Raw genomic sequence first — 23,730 nt, 5'->3', positions numbered from 1 at the left:
TTGAAAGCAAGAAAGGTTTACAAACATCTATCCGCAAACACAAAGTAGATGTGGAAAAACTAAACAATTGAAAGGAAATGAACAACAAATGACACAAAGTTCAGTTGCCCGAATGTTGCAGTACAAAGTGAACTAAATCAAAGAATATATTTTTCCATCCTCCTAAGAAAATGAAGAATTAGAGCTTTAAAGATATCTTGATATCAAAATGTATTAAAAAAACAACAACATTAGACACACTTAAAGAAAACTAAAAGTTACACAAAGATAACAATCAGTGGAAAGAAAACTGCGTAGTTATCTCCCAAATCTCCCTTCTCTAAAATGTAAATGACTATATAGATCTTATTACACATTGCATCAGAGTTACCATCTAGAAGAAAATGGAACTCCCCACCCTTACATTACATTTCAAAATCAAAATTTCCCCTTTTAACTAACACAAAGTCCAGAAAAATGAAACTCTACTCTTCTGCAACACCACAGTCTGCTCTCTCTCGGAAGGACTGGAATAAATCAGACCAAGTGGGAACTCTTCCCCATACTGTAACAGAAAGTCTACCCTTAGGAAAGAAAAGTCGAACCCCCCACATCTCCCCCACTTCGAAATAAATTATATTCCCATTGTGATAACCGCTTTTGGAAACTCCATCCCATCCCTTGCTTTGTGAAGTCTTTATCATTTATTAAAACTAACTTTTGAAATTGAACGCATTATATTAAAATTTTTAAAAAGTTTTCCTTTAAAAAAAGCCCATTTGTAAATTTTATGTGCCTTTATAATGTTTTTATTAAAACAAAACAACATAAGTGGCATTAATAACAAATTTAGTTCACAAAATATTTGGCATTCTGTTGTGCATTTATTTGTCAAATCTTTCAAGGTTTTGATTTCTTTATCAGTGAACATGAAGTGGTTACTAACAGGTGTTTATGCCATAGTGCTTTCATATGACATAGTATTCAGATTCCCATCTGTGATACATATGATCATTGAATATTTGTTAAATGGTTCACATATGATCATGTACCCTGTGGTGTGGGCGTTTGGCATTCGTGGCTATGGGTTTTATTGGTCACTTCAGTGACTAGAATGCTTGGAATCACAATCATTTATTTATCCTCGCTACCCTATGAGCTCCAAGCTTATTGAGCTCGGTGCTCACTTATATGGAGGTTGGTGAAGATCAACCTTCGTGTATGTACACCTATACCTCCTTCCTATAGCATGTTATCAAGTAGTCAACCATACTATGCATGGCATTCGATTTTTGCAATTGGTCGGGATCTTTTGCTTTCGATCTCATTTCGCTCCCTATTATCAAGAATGGTGCAACCTTGAAGACACCAATGTAGAGTTGAAAGTAATGTCTTTCAAGAAAATGAACACTTCCTATGACTTTGGGCTCTTCTCCATGTTCTCTCACATCAGACTCACATATTTGTAGAATCAACAGATCTTGGTTTGAAGTGGAATCCAATAGTACTTTCACTGTCACCTTCTATGAATCTATGCCATACCCAATGCCTTCTATTGTGAGGCCAATTGAAATATCATTTTTCATATTCAATGAAGGGATATTTGGGATGATACTATGTTTCAACAGTATTCTCTTAGGCTCAAGAACATGTCTTTAATTCCAAACATTATCGTTCTAAATTGAGAAGTGTCTAGTAACTCCTTAAACCTGCATATACATTTTCCATTAGTTTTGTGCATGGCCTTTACCTTGGAAAACTGGGTCCAAATCAAAATTGTGGGATGAGTAGGGGCATTAGTATCAAACCATTTATTATTTACTTTATTTTCCTTAGAAGATGCCTTTCACTACTGAGGTCCTTTGTCAAATGGTTCCTATGCATCAATCCTTTTATCTTTTCTCTTCTGGTAGAATATTCCTTCATCATGTTGTTGTTGTCTTGAGTTCTAAGGATAGTTTCTTTTGGGCCCACGGTATCTACATCATGGCTAAGCTCAAGTTTGAGCACATTTTCTACTTTATCTTCATTCAAGGTGTTGACGATTTGTCAAGCACTTCTAATTTAATTTTTGCCATCTTGAGAAGGCAACGAGACATATTCACCAACAAGTTGTCTTTCAAAAAGGAATAGCCACTACATAGATTTATATCAATGCCACCAATCGTGTATATCAAAACATCAATATAATTCTCTGTCAAAATCTGCCACATCTGTATGCATTTTCTTTTTATTGGTGAGTTTGAGGATACATACATACATACATATATATACATACATATACATACATATATGTATATATATAGATATGTATATATATACACACATATATATACATATATGTATATGTATATATATATATGTATATATATGTATGTATATATATGTATACATATATATACATATATGTATATGTATATATATGTATACATATATATACATACATATATATACATATATATATACATATACATATATGTATATATATGTATGTATATATATATACATATCTATATATGTATATATATATGTATGTATATATATATACATACATATATATACATATAGAGATATGTATATATATGTATATATATGTATGTATATATATATACATATATATATATACATATACATATATATATATATATATATATATATATATATATATATGTATGTATGTATGTATATATATGTACATATATATATATGTATGTATATATATGTACATATATATATATACATATATATATGTGTGTGTGTGTGTGTGTGTGTGTATATATGTATATACATACATATACACATATACATATATACATATACATACACATATATGTATATATGTATATATATGTATATGCATACATATATATATAAAGGATTTGGACTTAAACTATTCATGGCGACTTCCTCAAAAATTCTCAACCAATAATGGAGCTATTAGTTGTGTGAATGGATCTTTTCATTCGTATCATATCCCCTGCAACTTTAGATTCATCTACTTTGTATTTAAAATCACACTACTTATTTGGTGAATGTATAAATGCTTTTGGTGCCTCTCATGATATCAATGGTAGCCAATGCACCTTCTTATCTTCTACCAGACTGTGATAGTTGTGCATATTCTTCAAGTTCATTTTCCAAGCACACTTCATGAATTTGGTCTTCACAATTGGTATCATGAATCTAAGAAAAGGTTTTGAGTTTCTACTCTTAATCCCTTGAAATTAAATCTATAACTTACCTATGTTTGATCATCTTATGATACACAACTGCAATTGCCATTGCTTTATAAATTAACATTTATCTCAAATCTCCTCCAACAACATCACACATGGAACTGGGAGACATTGTGTACTTGATCCTTTGAACATTGACTTTTGAGCATTGAGTTACATATATACTTCTAGACTTGTGTATGTTGAACCTCTTAAAACTCGCATGCCTTGAATTTGAACTCTAAATCTCTAAAAACCTTGAACCTGAATTATGAACTGGGACAGGATTTTGAACTTTTCTGAATCGACAAATCTGTATTTCAAACCACTTCGAACCAGCGAAGCACTTCAAACTACTTTAAACCTAAGTTCAAAGAGGGTCAAAGCCATAAATTGAAAATTTTAAATACCAGGTCCATATTGGGTACCAACAAAGTGGACTATAGAAAAGGTGGAACTAGAAAATCAACACACTAAGTCAAACTACTTTTATTTATTGCAATTGGAGTTAAAATCTTAAAAGAGTTTAGATAAGATTTGAATCATATTTATGAAGAACTACAAATCTCCAAGAAATCAACTTTCTCATAAAATAGTCCAAAAATACTCTTTTTATAGTCAGCCAAGATGACAAGTTGTAACATTGTTTTGCAATAAGTCTCTTCCTTATTTAAAGGAATGATGAGACACTTTTTAGATGGTTGTTAGGGAGTCAATAATCTTATATATTCAAAATTGTAATCAATTATTTCATATAGATATATAGAAAGTTGTAGATGTTAAGTAGTTGGTAATACAGATCTTGCAACCATTACTATGCAGTTTCGTGTAGTTTCCTACAACCATTACCAATATGCAAGTAAATCAAGCTAATTTATCAGCTCAACATTTCTAACAATAGAATTTCAACCTAAAAGTAATAAAAATAAAGCAAACAAGAAATAATGATATGGGAGAGTCAATAACGTTAAGGGACTTGTTCATAATTTAATTTTTGCACATACATATATGACTATAAAGTTCAACCAATTTCTTTCTCTACATACATGGATAATCATAGAGTTCAACCTGTCAAGTTGTTTTCATGAACTTTAGCAAATCAAGTCCTTCCTCAAAGTTGTACTACAAAATATTTTTTTAAATAACCTTTAGCAAACTCTACTAATGATTTAGTTTGTACATTTTCAGTCTCCTCGAAGCCACACTACCCCGTAGTAGAGCTAGTAGTTGGGTACATGTAAAGTTTAAGCAACTTTTGTGCATAGCCTATGTTTTCCATGCTAATGCATAAGATTTTTAAATATGTAATTTTATTATTAAATACATTTTCTATTTAATATTATTTATGTAATGCAAAATTACAATTATATTTATAGATTATAAATTATTAAATAATTGAAATAAATATTTATTTTATGTATAATTTAAACCGCAAGTATATTTTATACAAGATAATAAAATCAGTCATTGAAAAGTATTTTGGGTAAATGATTTTATTTATATAATTATAATATATAAGTAATAAATAGTTAATTATTAAATGTTCTTATATATATATATATATAATTCAATCATAATTATATTATAATTAAAAATATATATTATATTACTATATAAATAATTGATTTATATCTATATCTATTTCCAATAATATTATCTATTAAAGATTTATATTATATTTATCAATAATATTAAATATCATTTATCATGTATACTTTGGTGTGTATTATCTATTGTTCTTAATCCTTAGTGATGAGTACTAATAGTTTCTATAGGTAGAGATCCATCTTTCTAGACAAATACATGTTGTAGTTCAACTGAAATGATACACAAGTATCTCTTTCTATCCATATCTTTCTGTGTATCTCCCTATCTCTTTATATATCTAATTTAGCATGTAATGTTTGCACCCAAGAAGTGTGGAAGCTCATTTAGAGAATACTTTGGTCTTGTTTTTGTCTCTCTAGATATCTCCAACAATCTATAATACTCTCTCTATACCTACATCTTATTCTACATTTTGTCACTATAAAATGTAGGTAATAGTATAAAACTTTTTCAAGAGTTTCACATTTCTCTAAGACGATTCACTATTTAATTGGCTAAAATTGATCCAATCATTCCCAATTCATATAATGAATCCTTTTACTGAAGGTCATAGTCAAGTCTTTTTTGTTTTTTAGTTTGTTAGCCTATACTTGATGTTTGGGGCCTTTAAAGTCTCTTTTTGTGTTTTTGAGTGCTTGTTTGAATTGTTTTAATATTTTTATTGTGTTCAATTTCTTGCTTTTACATCTTAGGGTCTAATCAGACTTAGTAGTCAAAACATATGATCATTTAAGTGCCCAAAATGTGGACTCTCTAGTTGCAATCACATATTTAAAATAAGGATGTTATATTTCATAGTTGAGTTTCACTTTTTTGAAAAATATAACTTAAAAGGACTTTATTTTATGTTTTTAAGTTACTTTATCACTTAAGTGATTTAAGTGAATATAGTGCACTTTATTTTATATTTTCATGTTGAGTTACTTTTTATTTTTTCACTTAAGTGACTTTATCATTATATAGTTCTAATTTAATTTTGGGTTTCACTTTATACTTTATTTTAAAACATCTAAGTGAAATACCACTTTTGAATAATATCTACACATGATATATAAATTATATAGTGTAAGTATCAAGTATTATATTTGACCCCTTTTAAGTAATATTAACTCAAAAAATAATTAGACACGTGCTAAATTGGTCACTTAAGTTGTGCAACTCAACAACATGTCTTTTTACATGTTTACATGCAAATGTGCTTGTAGATTCTAATTTTGGCTTGAAAATACATGTACTTGACATACTAAAGCATATTTTTAAAATATGTAATGAGCCTCCAAGAGTATGATTTGTATGTAAAGGAAAAACCTCAACATGCAAATGCATTTGGAGAGTCTGATTTACACTTGGAACCAATTTGTGGAGTTACACAAATAAAAAGTGTGTTTTTAAAACATGCAATCACCTTCCTAGAGTTTGATTCATGTGAAATGCATTTCCGACCAAAGTGAAGACATGCAATGAACCTTATAGAGTTTGACTTGCATGTGAAGACCATTTACATTGAAAAAATAACATGTCTTTGCATGTGGAGTCTGAAATGCATTTCCAACCAAAACATTGGCATTTTGAGGGAAAATAACACATGCAAATGCATCTATAGAGTCCAACCGTGCAAGATAATGCTTGCAAAGGACATTGGAGATCCCATTTTTGGTTTTTTTCCTAAGAAATGCATCATGCATTGGCATTCTAAGGGCACTTTTTGACAATAAACACCTCCAAAAATTCATTTTCAGCCCATACAATTCATCAAGGAGGGCATATTTTGCATTTGGAGGCATGCTTTTGCATTGGATGATTACATTTTTTAGAAGGAACATAAAAAAACTTGTTTGTGTACATATAAAGGGCACATTTTTGCTCAAAAATGCCCAATAACATGTATTATGCAAACATGTTTTGCATCTCAAGGGTTTGCTAACTTGCATTTTGCCTTCTACATGCAAAAATGTTTGTGTATTTGACCTTGGAGATTACCATTTGTAACTTTGAATTGGTCAATAGGTATTGAGTTGTTGCATGCATTTGCACTTGGAGAACCTGATCTTGGAGAAGACTTGTTCATTTCAACTTCTCTTTTTGGTTCACTAAGTTCCAAGTAAGTAGAATATTTCAACTTTTCTTATATTTCTTGCTTGCATTGCTATTATGTTGCATTATTTTGCTCATCTTTGTCCATTTTTTAGAGGCAACCCATATTGTTTGCATTCTGTCTTTAAATAAGTTGAAATCTTCTCAATACAAATGTTTAAAAATCCTCCAAAATCCAAAAACTAAATTGCATGTAGAAGAACATCTTGAAGTTTTTCATGTTTGATTCAATAGCAAGAGGTATGTTTTTATTTTATTCTTAGTTTCTGTAAGAATTTGCCTAAGGGCAAAACTCACCCAAGATCGTAGAACTCAACACAAGCACTGTTGTAGACCAAAAATGGATACCATGTAAGAATCTGTCTTAGGGCATAATTCACCCAAGACCAAGGAACTCAAAACACAAGCACAAATTAGAATAGAGCATGATCAAAATAATTGTATAGTATTCAATACAATTTACAAGTACACTAGGAGTTTGTGCACTCCAGTGATATCAATATGACAACTCAGAAGAGTGCACAAACTCCTAGGTGACTAATAAATAAATAATAAAAATATGCATTAACCTAAGTAAACTTAAGTAAGTGTAAATAGTAAAGTACGTATTTACACCAACACCCCCCCTTAAGTGCAACTTAGGGGAATGCACTTAAGCTCACTAATGCAGGATGGGTTCCAGCTACGAGGCCATGTTAGGTACCCATGTACAAAAGAAATGCTATAAAATGATGTAGTGCAACCTCTCATAAAGCGAAGAAAGAGGGAAAACCTCATGGGAAAAATCCTCCCTCAAAAAGAGAGATGAAAAGGGATGCATGGATGGATGGAGTAATCAAGATCCCCCCATTTTGACATACATCCAGTATATACATACGAGAAAGATGGGAGAAGGACAAAAACCCCTAAGAGGAAAAGTCTGCCCCAAAAAGGAGAAGAAGGAGATGAGGTAGTCCCCCCCCCCCAAAAGTAGTGTGCCAATCAGCGAGGAATGCTCTGACGTAGAAGTTGATCCATGACCTTTGAATGATGTTCCTCCCCTTTGGAAGAAACAAATGCAAGGGTATAAAGGAGATGTGTTCCCTGGATGGAGAAGGAATCTCTATGATGACTGGTGTCGCTGAAACCTATCCAAAAGCCCCTATGTCGATATTGATGATGGCTTCCTCTAATACTATTGAAGAGAAGAACAGATTGAACAAGGAATGATGAAGAACCTGCTTCAGGAAACCAACAGTCTTCTCAAATGTGAAAGAGATCTCCTACAAATGTTGTAAATGAGAATCCACAATCACGCCAACCTGGAAGGATTGATCATGTAGAGAATGGACTTGAGGGTCAGAGTGGGCTCTCACAACAATTGTAGAAGAATCCTCCTCAACAAAGAAAATCAATAAATAATCATAAAATTCTCCCATATCTGTTGTGTGTGACTCCAAGAACAGAGCTGAAATGTCTGGCAAGAAATAAACACCTGAAAGACCATTTGTACCCTGCAGTGCTGAAGTACATGAATCTATCACTGCAACAATATAATTCACCTCAAAAAGAAGACGAATATCATCTAGAGTGTCTCCCACATCTTTAATGTGAGACTCCATGAACATGCCTGCAAGGGCAGGAAGGAAGTCATCATATGAAGGTAGTGTAGGAAGACATAAAGGGTCTTGCTACACTAAATTTGAAGCATCTATGGCTGTAACAGGATCAATAGGAGCAACATGAGTTGGAGGTGTAATCTCATTTGAAGAGGAGTCAACTGCAACTGGAGGTATGAGATCTTTTGGGAATGGAGGAATGTTCGGATCTCCATAAGTCTCCCAAAGAAGCATCCAATTATCATAATGACCAGATAGCTTAAGGTCAGTCATTAAATCCAAAACTTCATAATTTTTATATAGAAAGAGAACAATACCAATAATAGTAGAAGTCTCAAGATCGTATTCAAGTCCTCTCGCATATGGTAGTGCATTGTGCCGAGTAAGAAATTTGATAGCAATTTGACTCCATTCTTGATAGTTATCTGGGTGCAAATAGATCAAATTTGATTCTTCCATGATGGACCAATCAATGTAACCTCCGAAGAATCAAAGAAACCCCCCGAAAAAGATGTTGTTAGCACTTTATATGTGGTGCATGTACAATGCGTCTCTTGTCAAAATGAACAAAGTAGATCTCTGATTTTGCTTGTTGCAACTACTACTTGAGGCCTAAAATTGGAACCAAGCACTATAGCCAAATTCTGAAAGCAATATAATGCAAAAAAGACCCTAGTTCTGAAAGTGAGATTTTTGTGCACACAACCCTAGTATCTAACTACATATCTGGAAATTAGACAAAAAAAAATGCACTTTAAAAAAAATAGAATCTGTTTTCAAGTCCAGATGAGCCCATACAGATTGTTTCAAGTTGCAAAATGTAGGATTGAGTAGGTACATTCACCAAAAGATGCAAATTCTGACAAATCCTTGCACCAAAACCAGAAAATAACTCCACAACTGGAAATTTTGGGAAATTCTACGCAATTTCAAAAAATATCACACTTGAATTGAAGTTCGAATGTTCGAGATATGAGCTCACAAAGTTAGGCTGCCAAATTGAAAAGCAATCTGGAGTAAAAATTGCGAGATTAAATTTGACAGTCAAATGACCATTGTAGTTGAAAAATGCCTAGGTTTGACGGTCAAATGATTGTCAAATTTAACCTAGTAAAACCTGATGTCAGTGAAAAAAACCCCTTGCTAACATGTTAGGTGACGAGGCATTGACTGCAATTTTTATACTGTACATAATGTATGGATGTTGTGGCAATACAGATTGAGATGTGGCGACAAATGATGTGGCAATTCTGGTTGTCTTTACTAACATGTCCCTTTTGAGGACGTGGCAAAAAATACTATCACTGAGGTGGCAGATATAACTGGGATCCAAGTAGATGACACGTGGCATGACTTGGCTGGGGTCTGCAGCTATTGACGTGCCTCCTGTTGTCGCAAATGTGGGAAAATTAAACCATGACCAAAGTCTCCAAAAGCTGAGCGTGGGTCAGAATATACTTATGCGGATACCACACCAAAAATGTTGCAGACGGGCTAGGAATTGAGTTTTCCAATGCCGAAGAAATAGCATGTGGGAAACCTTTGACAGCGAGCCAGATAAGCTTATCTGTGGCTGGAATATATTGACATCGCTGGATGTGTTAAGCAGATGTTGGAGATTGTGATATGGGCCGAAAGTCCTTAACGCTCGCCAGGAATGTTTTTCCCTATCGAAAAGGGTAAAAGGATACTGTCGAGTGTGGAATGTTTAATCCCACATTGTGGGTGGGAGTGTCATGCGCTATTGAAAAGCAATAACCCATGAATGCCATATAAAGAAAGTGAGCTCGCCGGTATGTGTTGAAGAAGCTAGATTTGTATAGTATCGGTTAAAGGGAGCAGTCGCCAGAGGTGATTGTGTGATGCCTAAAAATAAAGTTCACCGAAATGTATCTGTGTGAACTTGTAGGGCCGAGATCTAACAACCTGGTACCTGCAAAATTTTTTTTTCTCTACAAGGCTGCCTGGCCTAATTTTTTTTTGAAAAATTCTATTGAAGAAATATGACAAAAAATTACAGAGAAATTAAAATACTAAAATGACCATACCTATAGTGCAAATCGAGGCCTCCGGGTCTAGTTTGCAAATTTTTTTTGCCTCACAGTCGATTATAGCCGAAGATAGCCATATTTATAGCCGATTTTCACTAATTTAGCGTTCCAAACGCAATGGTGAGGTCAGATCTGGTGCTAGATACTCCCAATTTCTGTGATACTCAAGAGTCGGGCTGCAGTGACAAAGCAAGATGCTGGTCTCAAATGACTTTGTGAAGAGGAATTCTACAAGAGCTCTAATACCATGTAAAAATTTTCCTAAAGGAAAAATTCACCCAAGATCGTAGAACTCAACACAAGCACAACTGTAGACCAAAAATGGATATAATCTATTACTCAGAGTATGTCCGAATACATTGCTCTATTCAGTATGATGTTTGTACACACTAGGAGAGCCTTTATATAAAGGCCTCTCAGGAAGCACCTAGAATGTCTCTAGAAAGAACCAAGAGATAAGATAAGCATCATGAAAACTAAGCACATGCCTTATCCATCATTCTAGATGAGTGGATAAGAATGACAAGGTTGTAGACACCATGTGCTTAATTAGTGTGCTACCTCTTGTGTTGTAGACACCATGTGCATAAAAGAGGTGCGAACTCTAGTGATGTCAACATGACAACTCACAAGAGTGCACAAACTCCTAGGTGACTAATAAATAAATAATAAAAATATGCATTAACCTAAGTAAACTTAAGTAAGTGTAAATAGTAAAGTACGTATTTACACCAATAGTTTCACTTGCTTGTTTGTTACTTTTTTTGGTTTCATTTTTGGAAGGAAGTTTAAGAATCCTATCCAAGAATGTGAATGCATACACATGCTTTCAACTTCCATGCCAATCCATACTTCATCCATTTTCCAACACATGTAATTACATCCTCTGAAACTAATTACATGTATATCTCAAGTAAAAATGATTTATTTTACCACATGTAATTACCTTTAGAGAACCTGATTTTGGTAAAAGGTCATACTTTTAAATACCAAACTTGTTATTTTGCACACATTCCTATGCATCCAACTTGCATTTTTGGTCACCCAAAGAAAAAAAGCTCATTTTCCCACATGCAACCCACCATATTAAACCCAATTTTGATAATTTTTGCCCAAAATGCAAGCTGTTCCATTCATTCCCAACCTTCAAAATTGTTCAATATGTATCTAATCCATGCTTTGAATACCCATCTCTCATGGATCGTCATTGTAACTAAAATCCTAAAGTTTTCAAGGATCTAATCGTATTGGAAGATGTTTTCATCTTCATGTTGCAATGCATTCTTTAAGATATGTTAGAACTTCTTCAAAGAACATAGACATCTTGTTGAGAAGACATGCTTCAAATCTAAAGAAGCAATATTTATGTGGTCTCCACTTTTCTAGTGATTGGTCTAGAACCTGTGTTTGTGTGGGAATGTGCCAAAGCACTTCATTTTTTTAATTTTAAAAAGAGATGAATAATTTGAAGACATTGATGGGAAAGTCATTATGGGTTTACATCTACACATCATTGAGAAAGTTTTTGAAAGTGTTAGAAACTCCAAAATGTCAAATCTGACAAAGAAGAATTCATAGGTTTAGAATGAGGAAAAGGTTGATTACATTGAGTTTCCAAATCATAAATGACTATTCATCAAAGAGAGTGTAGTAGCAAAGAATACATGGACTTCCAATTTGATGATCATCCATGTTTTTGTCACCAAGTACAAAGGCTTTTGCTAGAAATCTATAGGATTAATTCATCAAGTTCCAAATTTGTATTCATATTGTTGTAGTTTGAGAAGATGAATTACATGTAATGCAATTACATATATTTTGATTGCATGTCCTCATGACATGTAATCCAATAATTCTTCTCACCTAGTTTTATCGGGTCAAACTGCTAAGAGTTTCTCCCACTTTTTGTTCTTTCTTTTTGTCACTTATTTTCCTATATAAGAAGTTCCCCCCTCATTTTAAAAATCATATTTTATTGTATGCAAGAAAGATTTGATAAAATTGTGAGCATAACTTTGATTGTGTAGTACTATTTTAAAGAAAAGTGAATACAAAGAAACAATTGGAGCTGAAACTTTGATTCAAAGAAATTGTGATAGTGCAAATTAGAAGCTTTAACCATAATTTGTGTTTGTTATTTTTTATTCATGTTGTTATTGCATGTTTAAATAATAGAGCATAACAAGTTAAGAAGTAATTTGAGCCAAAGCTTTGACTGGAAGCGATTGTGGTAATACATAGACAAGAAGATTTGACTGTAGCTTGTATTGTCATCTCAGTTCAGAAAAATAGTTAGAATTCCCCACTTTTAGAAGTGTTTGCACTCCAATGATAGAGGTCATTCTTATCGAATAGATTAAAACAAGACTTAGAGCCAAACCAATATGCTTTCAATCAAAATTTAAGTTGGTGTTGGTTTATCAATATCATTATTTCCAACTATTAGATAGAAATGTAGTTAGAGATTTCATCTTGTCCATTACTCACTCTATGTGTAAGTGGATTCTTTGTTGAAAGATAAGAGGATAGAATATTGATAACAACCCTTACAAAATCTCTCAACTTCTTGCTTACCTTGAGTTGATCTAAGCAACGATGAGAAGGGGAGAATTCCCTTAAAGATAGGAGAGACTTTGTCTCATATGCTATGGCTGGTCTACCTATTTTACGATTGTATTTGATCAAACTGTTGATTACAAAAGATCCAACCAACGCTACCATTATCTCCTTATATGTTCCTCCCTCCTCTCTCTCTCTCTCACACACACACGTGCACGCGCGCGCACACACACATGTGCACATGCACACATGCACACACACATATCTATCTCATTATCCCATACCCTATATCTCTCTCATTCTTTCCTCCTCCTATTCCAATCATGATGGTAACCTAGTAGTGATGGAGTCATTACTATCTTCTTCATTTAAAGTTTCTAGTTTGGTTAGGTCATTCCTCTATTGAGACATTTTTAAAAGTTCCTTTTGAGTATAAATCAAGTAAAACTCAAAGTTTATTGATAGATATTTGGTTTTGTTGGTGTTATGAAAACTTGGAAATCAAGATAATAGTGAGTCACTTTCCTAATAAATGAACATTTTTGGTGTCATACAAAACTCTATCTCAGATTAACACCCATTGTAATGGGCATAACATGACCATCAAAGCCAAGTAATGAGCAATAATAACAATTAGTTGAATCTCACTACACTTAATTAAAAGTGTCTCACAATAATTAGATGATTGATAACATGCAAAATGAAAGAATGGAAAGCTCGATGTGTAAGAGAAAGAATCAAAATCCCTAGTTTTGAGCAGGTTACAAATGATGCATATCAAATTCCCTCTTTTCTTAGTGCAAATTCAGATGCAAAACTAAGTTGGATTAAAGAAAACAAGTGCACCTTGTGTATGAGCGGGCTAGAGGGATGCTTAAGACAAAATCAAAACCACAAAATTGATGCCTTCACTGTTAGATAGCAAGAAAACTATTCTACTATTACTTTCAAAATGCAACAAAGAATGATATGATTGTATGCAAATTCTAAATAAAACTCGCTAAAATCATGCCAAGCAATTTATCTCAGCATCACATATATTTTAGGGCATGCTATAAAAAATGCCAATCAAAATTCTTAAAATAAGTCAAAGCTTGCAAGGAAAAATATTTAATAACCTTGTTGAGATGAATTCTTTTTGAAATAAGATGGACCAAACTACTCTTCTTCTTATGGTATTATAAGGCTACTAGAGGAGCTCCAAACCCAATTTTTCTTAGCCTCCTTAATGAGAAAATATTGAAACCAATTAATAATTCTTTTCATTTTCAACCCCTTGCTTGAAATGTGTATAAATTGTCTCTACATGAATAGGATGCACGGGTTGGATTTTGTCAAAATGTCGTAATGTAGAGTACACACATGGACTATTTGGCAACAAGTGGACAATTTCCCATAAGCCAAAAAATGACTCATATCACCTCGAACAATTAAGATTTTATTCTATATACTAAATACTTAAAAATAGTAGTAATAATTTCTTTTAGACAAAATTTTAAAATATGAAATGACACAATCTTTAAAAACTAACCATAAATACTTATTTTAAGAAATTCTACTAAAGTAAAACATTAGAAATATATTAAATAGTAAGGACAAGTGAAATAAATAACAATAAAAAAGTCAAAAAGAACTTACATTTTATACTCCCTTTTTACATATCTTTGACTATCCATTACCCACCAAAAATACATTACAGCTAAAATTTATACTATTATACAGACATCACTCTCTACTTTTATGTTTATAATATCTTGAAATTAATTTGTACTCAATTATTTGTTTGTTAAGGCGATTCAATTAGAAGTGAAATCACACTAACATCATGAACAAACTAAAAACAAATTATTCATTAAATAATTCATGTGAAATCACACAATCTTGACGATCCAGTTTTTACCTTCACCGATATTCAGACGAGGCGTCTATGGTGCAAGTAGAATGCACCACCCTATTATAATATAATTCATTTGAAAAGAAGAATACCAGGAACGGGTGTATTTTAGTTGCCCCATAGCCATAGGTATCAAAACTTATACACCTTGAAACAGGTGAAGTATTGGTAGTGAAGGTGAAGAGCGGGACATGATAACAGTGTGAGCAGGAGTTGACCGAAGTGACGGGAAATCTCAAAGATAAACAGGAAAACAAACAACTAATGAGGAGTAGACAAGAACGAGACTGGAAATGGCAGCACCAATGGCATTGGCTCCTTATTTTCCAGTGAATGTTATCGATGGGAATAGAAGAGGGTGTACGGCAACGTTTGCAGTAGAGGCAAAGAAATCTCTTCTGTGTATCAGCAATGGCCATGGCGAAGATGAGGTTGCTGCTTCTATTTTGAAGGTGAAAATATCTGCTATGCCTTTGCTTTCTCTTTTGCTTTACATTACATGTTGGTTTATGTTGTCTGCAAGTTCCAACGCCCAGTCAAACTTAAATGGTTGTAAATGACTGGAAATATGATTTAAAACTCAATGGTACATGTTGAGGTTCTTGAACTAGCGGAATTAGATGGAATTATTGCACAAGCCAGATCTAATGGAAAGCTGCTCGAACGTAAAAAGTCAAGTAGGAGAACTTATACAGTCCCTTGAAACTATTCTAGTTCGAATGGAATCAGGTTTTTGTAATCATCTGTCACACCCTAAAAGGCCTGCATATTTCAACTAGTTTAGGAAAACAATACCTAGCTTAACAGGTTATGCAGAGTACAAAGAAAAATGGGCTTCCACTAGAAAGGGGTCAACAATATGTCGTCAAGCTGGAAAATTGTTGCTCCTATTGACATCCCAAGTTCTTGAAGGACAGCATTGAAAAAATGGTACATGATTTACTAGACATAGCGTACATTGCTGTTAGAAGAAAGATAGTCCCTTTTTCACCTGCATTCTATCTTGCATTGAACAAGAAGTCTATAAGTTTCCGATTTCCTAGTCATAAAATGGGCGAACTTATTCGCGAGTTGGATGTTACTGTTTCCTCTAAAAAGGACTAGAGATTTGGTAACCATTAGGCTAAGATGAGGTTTGAGGATACACATAAAAGTACATTTAGAATGTGCCATGGAAGCTATGATTTGTACGTTACTTTCTCACAAATGCACAAACAACTTTCTAGACTAATTAATGAAGTGTTTCATCCTAACCCCTGGAAGTTCTTTTTATTATTTTTGATGATATTTTGCTTGCCAAGAGACTTAACAAGATCACTTACCCTACCTTGAGCTTATTTTGATTTTTCATGCAGATTAATGTTCAATTTACAAAAGAAAGCATCTTTGTTTTGCTGCACCAGAATGACTTAGATGATGAAGTTCCCAGGATGATGCAGTTTCTAATAAAGCTTTATCAATGGATTTTCTCAATTGGCTGACACACTTTTAGATTTGACTGAGGAAGCTAGATTTGAGTCAACAAAGTCACTAGCTATGCCTCCATGAAATTCAAAACTATAGTCTCATCTTGGCCATTTCTGATTTGTCTTTACCTGATTGCAATTTGGAGCAACTGGCTACAATGCAGTATGTCCATGGCTTTTGTGATCTACAACCTAGATGACAAGGAGTTGTTTTCTATTTATGATGAGGATGTGCCAACAGTAATGTATGCATTAGATAAGTTCAAGCAATACTTGGTTTGGGGAGGCTTTACCGTTAAGCTTTACAATATAGTTTGGAGTACCTGTTCAATGTGATCTTAATTAGTGGAAATTTAAGTGGGGATGGAAATCACAATCACATGATTTTTCATATTCTGTATTCCAAAGATAAGAAAACTGGGTTAGTGATGCATTATCTAGGGTTCCTATATTTTAGTCTATCTCAATAGCTTAGACATAATAATATTCTTTGGAGCACAATGAGAAACAATTTGAATTTTATGATGAAAGAAATAATATTTGACAACAGTGAGTTATTTTGCTCTCTATTGGAGATGGGATGGTGCCACTCAAGGTGGCAAAGGGTGCAAAATGCATATTGGTGAGGTACCCCATAAGGTTAGGATTGAATCTTTCCAAGGATGGCAGGCAATTAGATGGTAAGGAGATTAAGATTCATTTCTTAGGTATGGATTTGGAAAAGTTAATTCGTTCAAAATTGTGGTGCTAATTGGCAAACTTGCCAACTTTTGGCTAGCAAAGAGGGGCTTGGAAAATGGATTGTTACACTAGTGGGATAATTTTCAAATCAAATTTTTATCCAAAGATTTTTTATCTATCTCTACTCTAGATCAAGTGGCAAAGGAAATATACTGCTTGGGTACTCTTATTGATGGATGGGACACATCTTTTCCTTCAAGACTGAACCAAAATTCACCTATATTGCTTATAGAATAAACATGATACTAGTATGGCTGTACCTTATATTACCTTTCTCAATCTAATAGAATAAACAGTTGGATAGATATTTTTAGGGAAGTTGACAGATTGTAGATTCTATTGCCTACACATGGAACAATTGGACAGATTGCCTTTTTCAATCTACAATCTGTCAGCTTCCCTAAAATATTGAGTTTGCCTCAACCTAGGTTTGAGACAAGTTGTGAAGTCCATGTTTCTAGCACAACAATGTGAATACAAACCGATCTTGCAATATTATCTGCCCATATTTTAATTCCTCGATATAATCTTAATTATTATTAAACCGCAACATTATGGTGTGCTTCTCAAAAGAAAAGCAAGCTGGCCTAACTTCCCATGATTAGTTCCTTAAGCTCAAGCATGTGATGTCCCCTATTTAACCTAATAATGTAAAAGCAATAAATCACATATGTGGTCAAGGGGTGGCAGACCTTGAGCATCTCTAGATAATTACAAGAAAATAAGTAGATACCTTGAGTTGGTAGGCATCATTTATCTGGGAAAATCTTTAAGTCTTATAATTAAGACAATTTGTCAGCTGGCAATTAAGAGGCACAACCGGATGACATATGAGGATGAGTCTAAGTCCAAAATGACAAGATCAAGGCAATAATTACGAAGTATGGTGTTGAATGTAGATCATCATGCATCCATCATACATAGAGAATATTCCTAGCAACACCATCATGATGCATCCCTTGATACTATGATGGAAACAATTATCATAAGATGATGAGAAGACTAATAGTAACATGCTAATAGCATCGATCACAGGGGCAAGTCATCTTCAATATCTCTATCATACCAAGAGGGAAGAGCATCATCAAATAAGTGAATCAGAAAAAAGATGTTTTACTTTAGCTAATCAGATAATAAATCGACCAAACAGGAAGCATGGAGAAGATTAATCGTATAAGAAATATGCTGAAGAGATCATCATCTTGAAGAGAAGAATAAGATCAGGCTTTCATTATAATCATGGAATAGGAATTATCTTACAGACAATGGTTAAGAGCAGAAATGGCTATATGAACAAGTGATCCGTATTTAAGATGCGAGTTAAGATAAAAATTTATGGATGGAAGTCTGATGCATACTGGAGCCTTCATCATAATATCAGTTCTAGACAGCAACTTATGAAGATCTGTTATATATCGATCATGTATCAGCATCACTCCTGAACATATACATACAAAAGAAAGATAATGGAGGTAGCAATTCTCATGAATCATGATATGGGCACCACACCCAAGTATATATATCATAATCAACCATTCATCCATTAATATTGCTTTGTAATGACATAAAGAATATCATTGACTCGTGAATGTGAAAAGAGTAATATATGTTTCAAGAAGCATATTGCTAGATGAGAAGTTGACAATTTGTACCGAGTAAAGCATCGATTGAACCTGTCAACACTAAGTATTGATTTAAGGGAGATTAAAAAAGATAATCATATCTAATATCCATTCTTCAGAATGAATATCAATTACCATTATCAATGTCGTCGGTAGAAATTGTGTATCAGCCGACGGGTCCCTTCGGGAAGGAAATTGTGTATCAGCTGACGGGACCTTTCAGAAAGGAAATTGTGTATCAACCGATGGGTCCCTTCGGAAAGGTTCTTGTTATGTAGCCGACGGGTCCCTTCGGAAAGGTTTTTGTTATGTAGTGACATGTATGTGGCCGACGGACTCCTTCGGGAAAGTTTTTCGGAAAGTATTTATAACCCCTTCGAAAAGCATTGTAATGATCAGATCATATCATTCAAGCATAATGTAATGTTCTGGCATATGCGAATAATAATAAGAGTTCTGCTGTTCGTGTTCGTGTTCATTATCTGTGTGCAATTCTTAATTAACCTATGTGGTAACATTTGGCGCCGTTGCCGGGGACCGAACCCGGGTCACCAGTTGAGAAGACTTGGAGCTGATGCAGGCATAGAGTGTCTGTGTACCAAAGGCACTGCGAGTAGGTGTTGGCCGTGAGGCTGTCTTGGTGGGTGCATAGAGAGCTCGGGAGAAGTTGATCATCTAGTTGAAGGCAGTACAACGACACTTGGTTCAGTGTACCCGGAATTGGAATGCAGAAAGCAGCACAGGTGGCTATCAGGGTCAGATGTCAGATTGGCTAAGGTGACAGTGTTGAAGACTAGTTAGTCAATCAATGTATTTTGGTTGTTGATTTGTCTCAGGGATTTTGTAATAGTCGTCAGGAGACGACTTTTCTTTTTGGGGGGGATGATGTCGTCGGTAGAAATTGTGTATCAGCCGACGGCTCCCTTCAGGAAGGAAATTGTGTATCAGCCGACGGGACCTTTCGGAAAGGAAATTGTGTATCAGCCGACGGATCCCTTCGGAAAGGTTTTTGTTATGTAGCAACATGTATGTGGCCGACGGGCTCCTTCGGGAAAGTTCTTCGGAAAGTATTTATAACCCTTTCGGAAAGCATTGTAATGATTAGATCATATCATTCAAGCATAATGTAATGTTCTGGCATATGCGAATAATAATAAGAAGAGTTCTGCTGTTCGTGTTCGTGTTCATTATCTGTGTGCAATTCTTAATTAACCTATGCGGTAAACAATCAATGCTAAGAATAATATACATTGGAGGGACTTTGAGTAAACAAATATTAATTAAGGGAACTAGCCATTCCATAGGTTAATTATTCACATAATGATTGTATTAAGCAAGCAAGTCTGATTACAAGCAATTATATAAAGGTGTGATTAGAAGGGTGCAATTAAACAATAACCAAGATACGATCAAGAAAGTCTATGACTATTTGGTAATTAATGGATGCAACTGTTCAAAGATATTTAAGGAGGATCAACCCTCATCTCCAATCGTTGAATATTATCTGTGTATTTGTATCCATATTTGGATCTGCTCAATCAACATTTGCCTTTGGCATCAAACAGGTTGCATAGTTTGAAGGATAAATCGGAAAGTGCAGCACACACATTGCATATGTCCCTAGTCATAATCAGAAACAGCAGTAATCCTTTGTAGCTGTAGTTGATAGGAGAAGATTATCAGCAGATTGTTATTGCCATATCAGACACAGCACATTATGGCATTATTGTTATCATCAAGGAGGTTCGTAGCATATATCCCACATTGACAAATCAGGGAGAGCAGAGATCACTCTATATTTTTGTAAATCGAAACATCCCATGTTTGCATAATTCCTCAAGCCATATCAGAGACAGCAGTGATCTAACATCCAACTCACATTTTATAATTTGTAAATCATTCATATTAGTTGTATTATCATGTACTTCATATACATTATCAGCATTATCAGTATTTAATAAGAAAATACAGTTTTGTAAGAATAAGTCTCTTGCAATTGATTTTTGCAAGTACTTGTCTCGATTTGACAAGTTATCACAAAAAGGGACATTACAAGTGGTGTCAGAGCTAATGAACCTTCGATCCAGTGGGGAAAAATGTCAGATAAGTAGAAAATGAGGACAATTCAAGAGTTGGTACAAACTCATTGGTAAAATGAACCAACCATGGGACAATATAGAAACACTCGAGAAATTGACTCAACTTTTGAGCAGGCTAAACAATAATGGCAACAAAGGAGGCAATAGAAATCAATACATCAACATTTAAACTCCAACTAGATGAATGTCTACAACAAATTCAAGGTCAATAGTTGCCTAAAGACCATAGAGGTCATCACCTTGACCCAAGGAGAAAAAGTGAAGGCATGAATGCTTGAATGAACAAGAGAACAATGATGGCAATATTGCATCAAGAACTTCACACACACACACACACACACACACACACACACACTCAATTTGTTGAATGATATAGCTTTCAGATAGTTTCTCTACTTGTGCATCCTCTTCCGTCCTTGCTTCAGCTTGTCTTTCAATTTGGTGCCATTGTCTTCTTGTTCTAATCATCTTAGTGATTCCAGTTTTCAAGTTTGAATGTTTCCTTCTGTTCAGCATGGGCCTTCGTCTGACATTTCCCTTGTTGGAGGAAGTCTGTCCTTCACCAACATATTCGTTTTCTCTCTCTCTCAGCATCTCCGCTTGCAGCTTCTCTTTTGGTTTGTCTCCATATCTTATTACGAGGTGATCTTCAATTGGATGTGATTATTGTTATTGTTGTATCCAACTAGGATTGCCATATGGATGTCATGTAACATGCTAAAATTTCATACCAATTAAATAAATTGGAAATATTTAAAAATAAAATTCTTTTCAATGGAACATAAAAGACAGTTGTGACCATAGTTTAAAAATTCGATATCGGCAATATCTCCGCCAACCCAAATTTTTTGAAAAACTTGGCGAAGAATTTGGCAATAAATCAGCACTTTTATCGAACATTTGAAAATATGCAATTTCTCAAAATATTCTTAAAAACGCATACATACACACCAAATTTGTAGAATATATAATAATTTGAGATATCCACCATATGTCAATCAAAGCTTTTAGTTAAACAGTAATTCGTAGCAAGAGGAACTTAGTAGATTAACATACTACTAGAATCATATACCAAAAAACAAGTACAACATCTGAATATAAATAAGTTCAATATATAGAAGTCAAACTCCATGAAACTACTACTTTTGAATACATATTAAGTTCAAGTTTCAGTATCAATGAAAACTAAAAGTAGCAATCATAAATTGCATCTATGAGTAAATCTCAAAAGAGATTGTTGCTGCTGTACACTCGAAAGTGTCCCACTCTAAACCCTTCTATCCAAACGATTCCATGAGTTGGAATGCTTGGATGCCGGCTTAGAGCTCCCTATCCACGGAGTGCAAGAGAGTATATTTCAAGAATAAGAAAGCTCTCAGATGAGCCTTAGAAATACTCTTTTTGCTAGTAAACCATGCAATGGGAGGTTCCAAAGACAAGATGCAAGAATGCAAATGTCCTAAGGAGTTCCTCAAGAATGCAATGCAAATGAAAATTAAGCTAAGATGATAATGCAAAATGCAGCTATGCTAAAACATGTATGAGAGTGTTACAATACCATTATTAAGCTATGTGAGATTAAGCTACATGTAAAAATGAAAGCTAAGCTAAGATGCTATGGTATGAGAGAATGTAGACAAGAAATAGAAGTTCTCCACAAAGCTCCAAAGAAACCTGTTAGAAAACCTGCAGCATAACAATATTCAAATGAGGATGGATCGAGGGGGAAAGCTCTCTCCCTTTTAAAAATGTATGGACGGTAGAGATCAAGATGAAGATGGTGGATGATCAACGGTGGAATTCAAAAAGAGGAGTGATCCATGTGCACACACAAGTCAACCAATAGAATATAAGTTGACTTGTCATATAAGACAAAAGTCACAAAGCCTTTTCTTTTAATTGCAAAATAGAAAAAAGACTTTATGTGTGCACTTTAAGTGGATTAGAAGAATGGGGTCTTTTATTTAATTAAAAGGGGACATGTTCTTTTAATCAAATAATGAACTTAGGATAGCATAGTCAAACTATAGGTTATAATCAAATAAATTGATTATTAGCAATTTGCTCTAGATAAATGATTAAATTAATTTAGCCAAAATGCTGAAAAGGGGGCTAATAGTCTAGATGACCATTTTTAGGTGATTACATTTGCCCCTCTTTGACTAATGTGTGATCGATTTAGGAACACATTACGTCAAAGAAAATCGAAGCCAAGTAGGCGATGATAGATATAGATGTCTAATTTCGAAGAGTGAAATGCAGAAATAGATAGCAAGTCCTGAATGCATAGCCTGATAGCAGTAGTACTGAACACTAGGCAGAGATGATGTCAGAATTCAAGAAGAATACTAACACTTAGAAAAGCCAAAATAGAGTGAGAGCAAGTGAGAAGATCAAACAAATGCTCCTAAGCAGTGATAGAGTATTTCTGCCCCCTCGGGATCGAAATTGAAATGAGGTAAGGGGATGCAAAAACTGGCTAGAAATGAGAAAATTAGAATATAGCAATGTCCAAGATGACAGATAGATGATTAGAACCCAAGAATGACTATATAAAAAAATCGATAAAATGCCCCAGTTTGACTAGAGTTGACCTTGAAGGATATAGCATAAAAATAAAGTCGAAATGAGTAGAAAGGTGATTTTAGACATGAAATAGTGAATTTAAGTAGATATGAAGTATGAAAATGATGAAGACATGAAGAAATGAAGATGCCCCAGTGATGATTCAGAGATTAGACCTCAAAAGGTTAGCTAACTGCTTAGAAGAAAGTAGAATTTTAAAAGACAATTTTGACCATCAA

General features: G+C 34.0%; 1 protein-coding gene across 7 annotated transcripts in view; it reads left to right on the top strand.

The window, feature by feature from the left end:
- The first annotated feature begins 14,893 nt into the window (after window positions 1-14,893).
- Window positions 14,894-23,730, top strand: part of LOC149567568 (uncharacterized) — a 328,096-nt gene continuing 319,259 nt past the window's right edge. For 3 of the 7 annotated variants that reach the window (XM_089820797.1, XM_089820794.1, XM_089820796.1), the window contains exon 1: window positions 14,894-15,450. In XM_089820797.1, the coding sequence (XP_089676923.1) occupies window positions 15,292-15,450 (159 nt within the window). In that variant the 5' untranslated portion in view covers window positions 14,894-15,291. The remainder of the gene's footprint in view (window positions 15,451-23,730) is intronic. The other 4 variants (XM_089820798.1, XM_089820795.1, XM_089820793.1 and 1 more) reach the window with 3 other exon arrangements.

The sequence above is a fragment of the Cupressus sempervirens genome, chromosome 3, assembly GCF_028749045.1.
Source record: "Cupressus sempervirens isolate cs-2001-9-10 chromosome 3, ASM2874904v1, whole genome shotgun sequence".
Taxonomy (NCBI): Eukaryota; Viridiplantae; Streptophyta; class Pinopsida; order Cupressales; family Cupressaceae; genus Cupressus; species Cupressus sempervirens.
The sequence above is the reverse complement of the archived record's forward strand: the minus strand, read 5'-3'. Positions and strand labels throughout refer to the sequence as shown.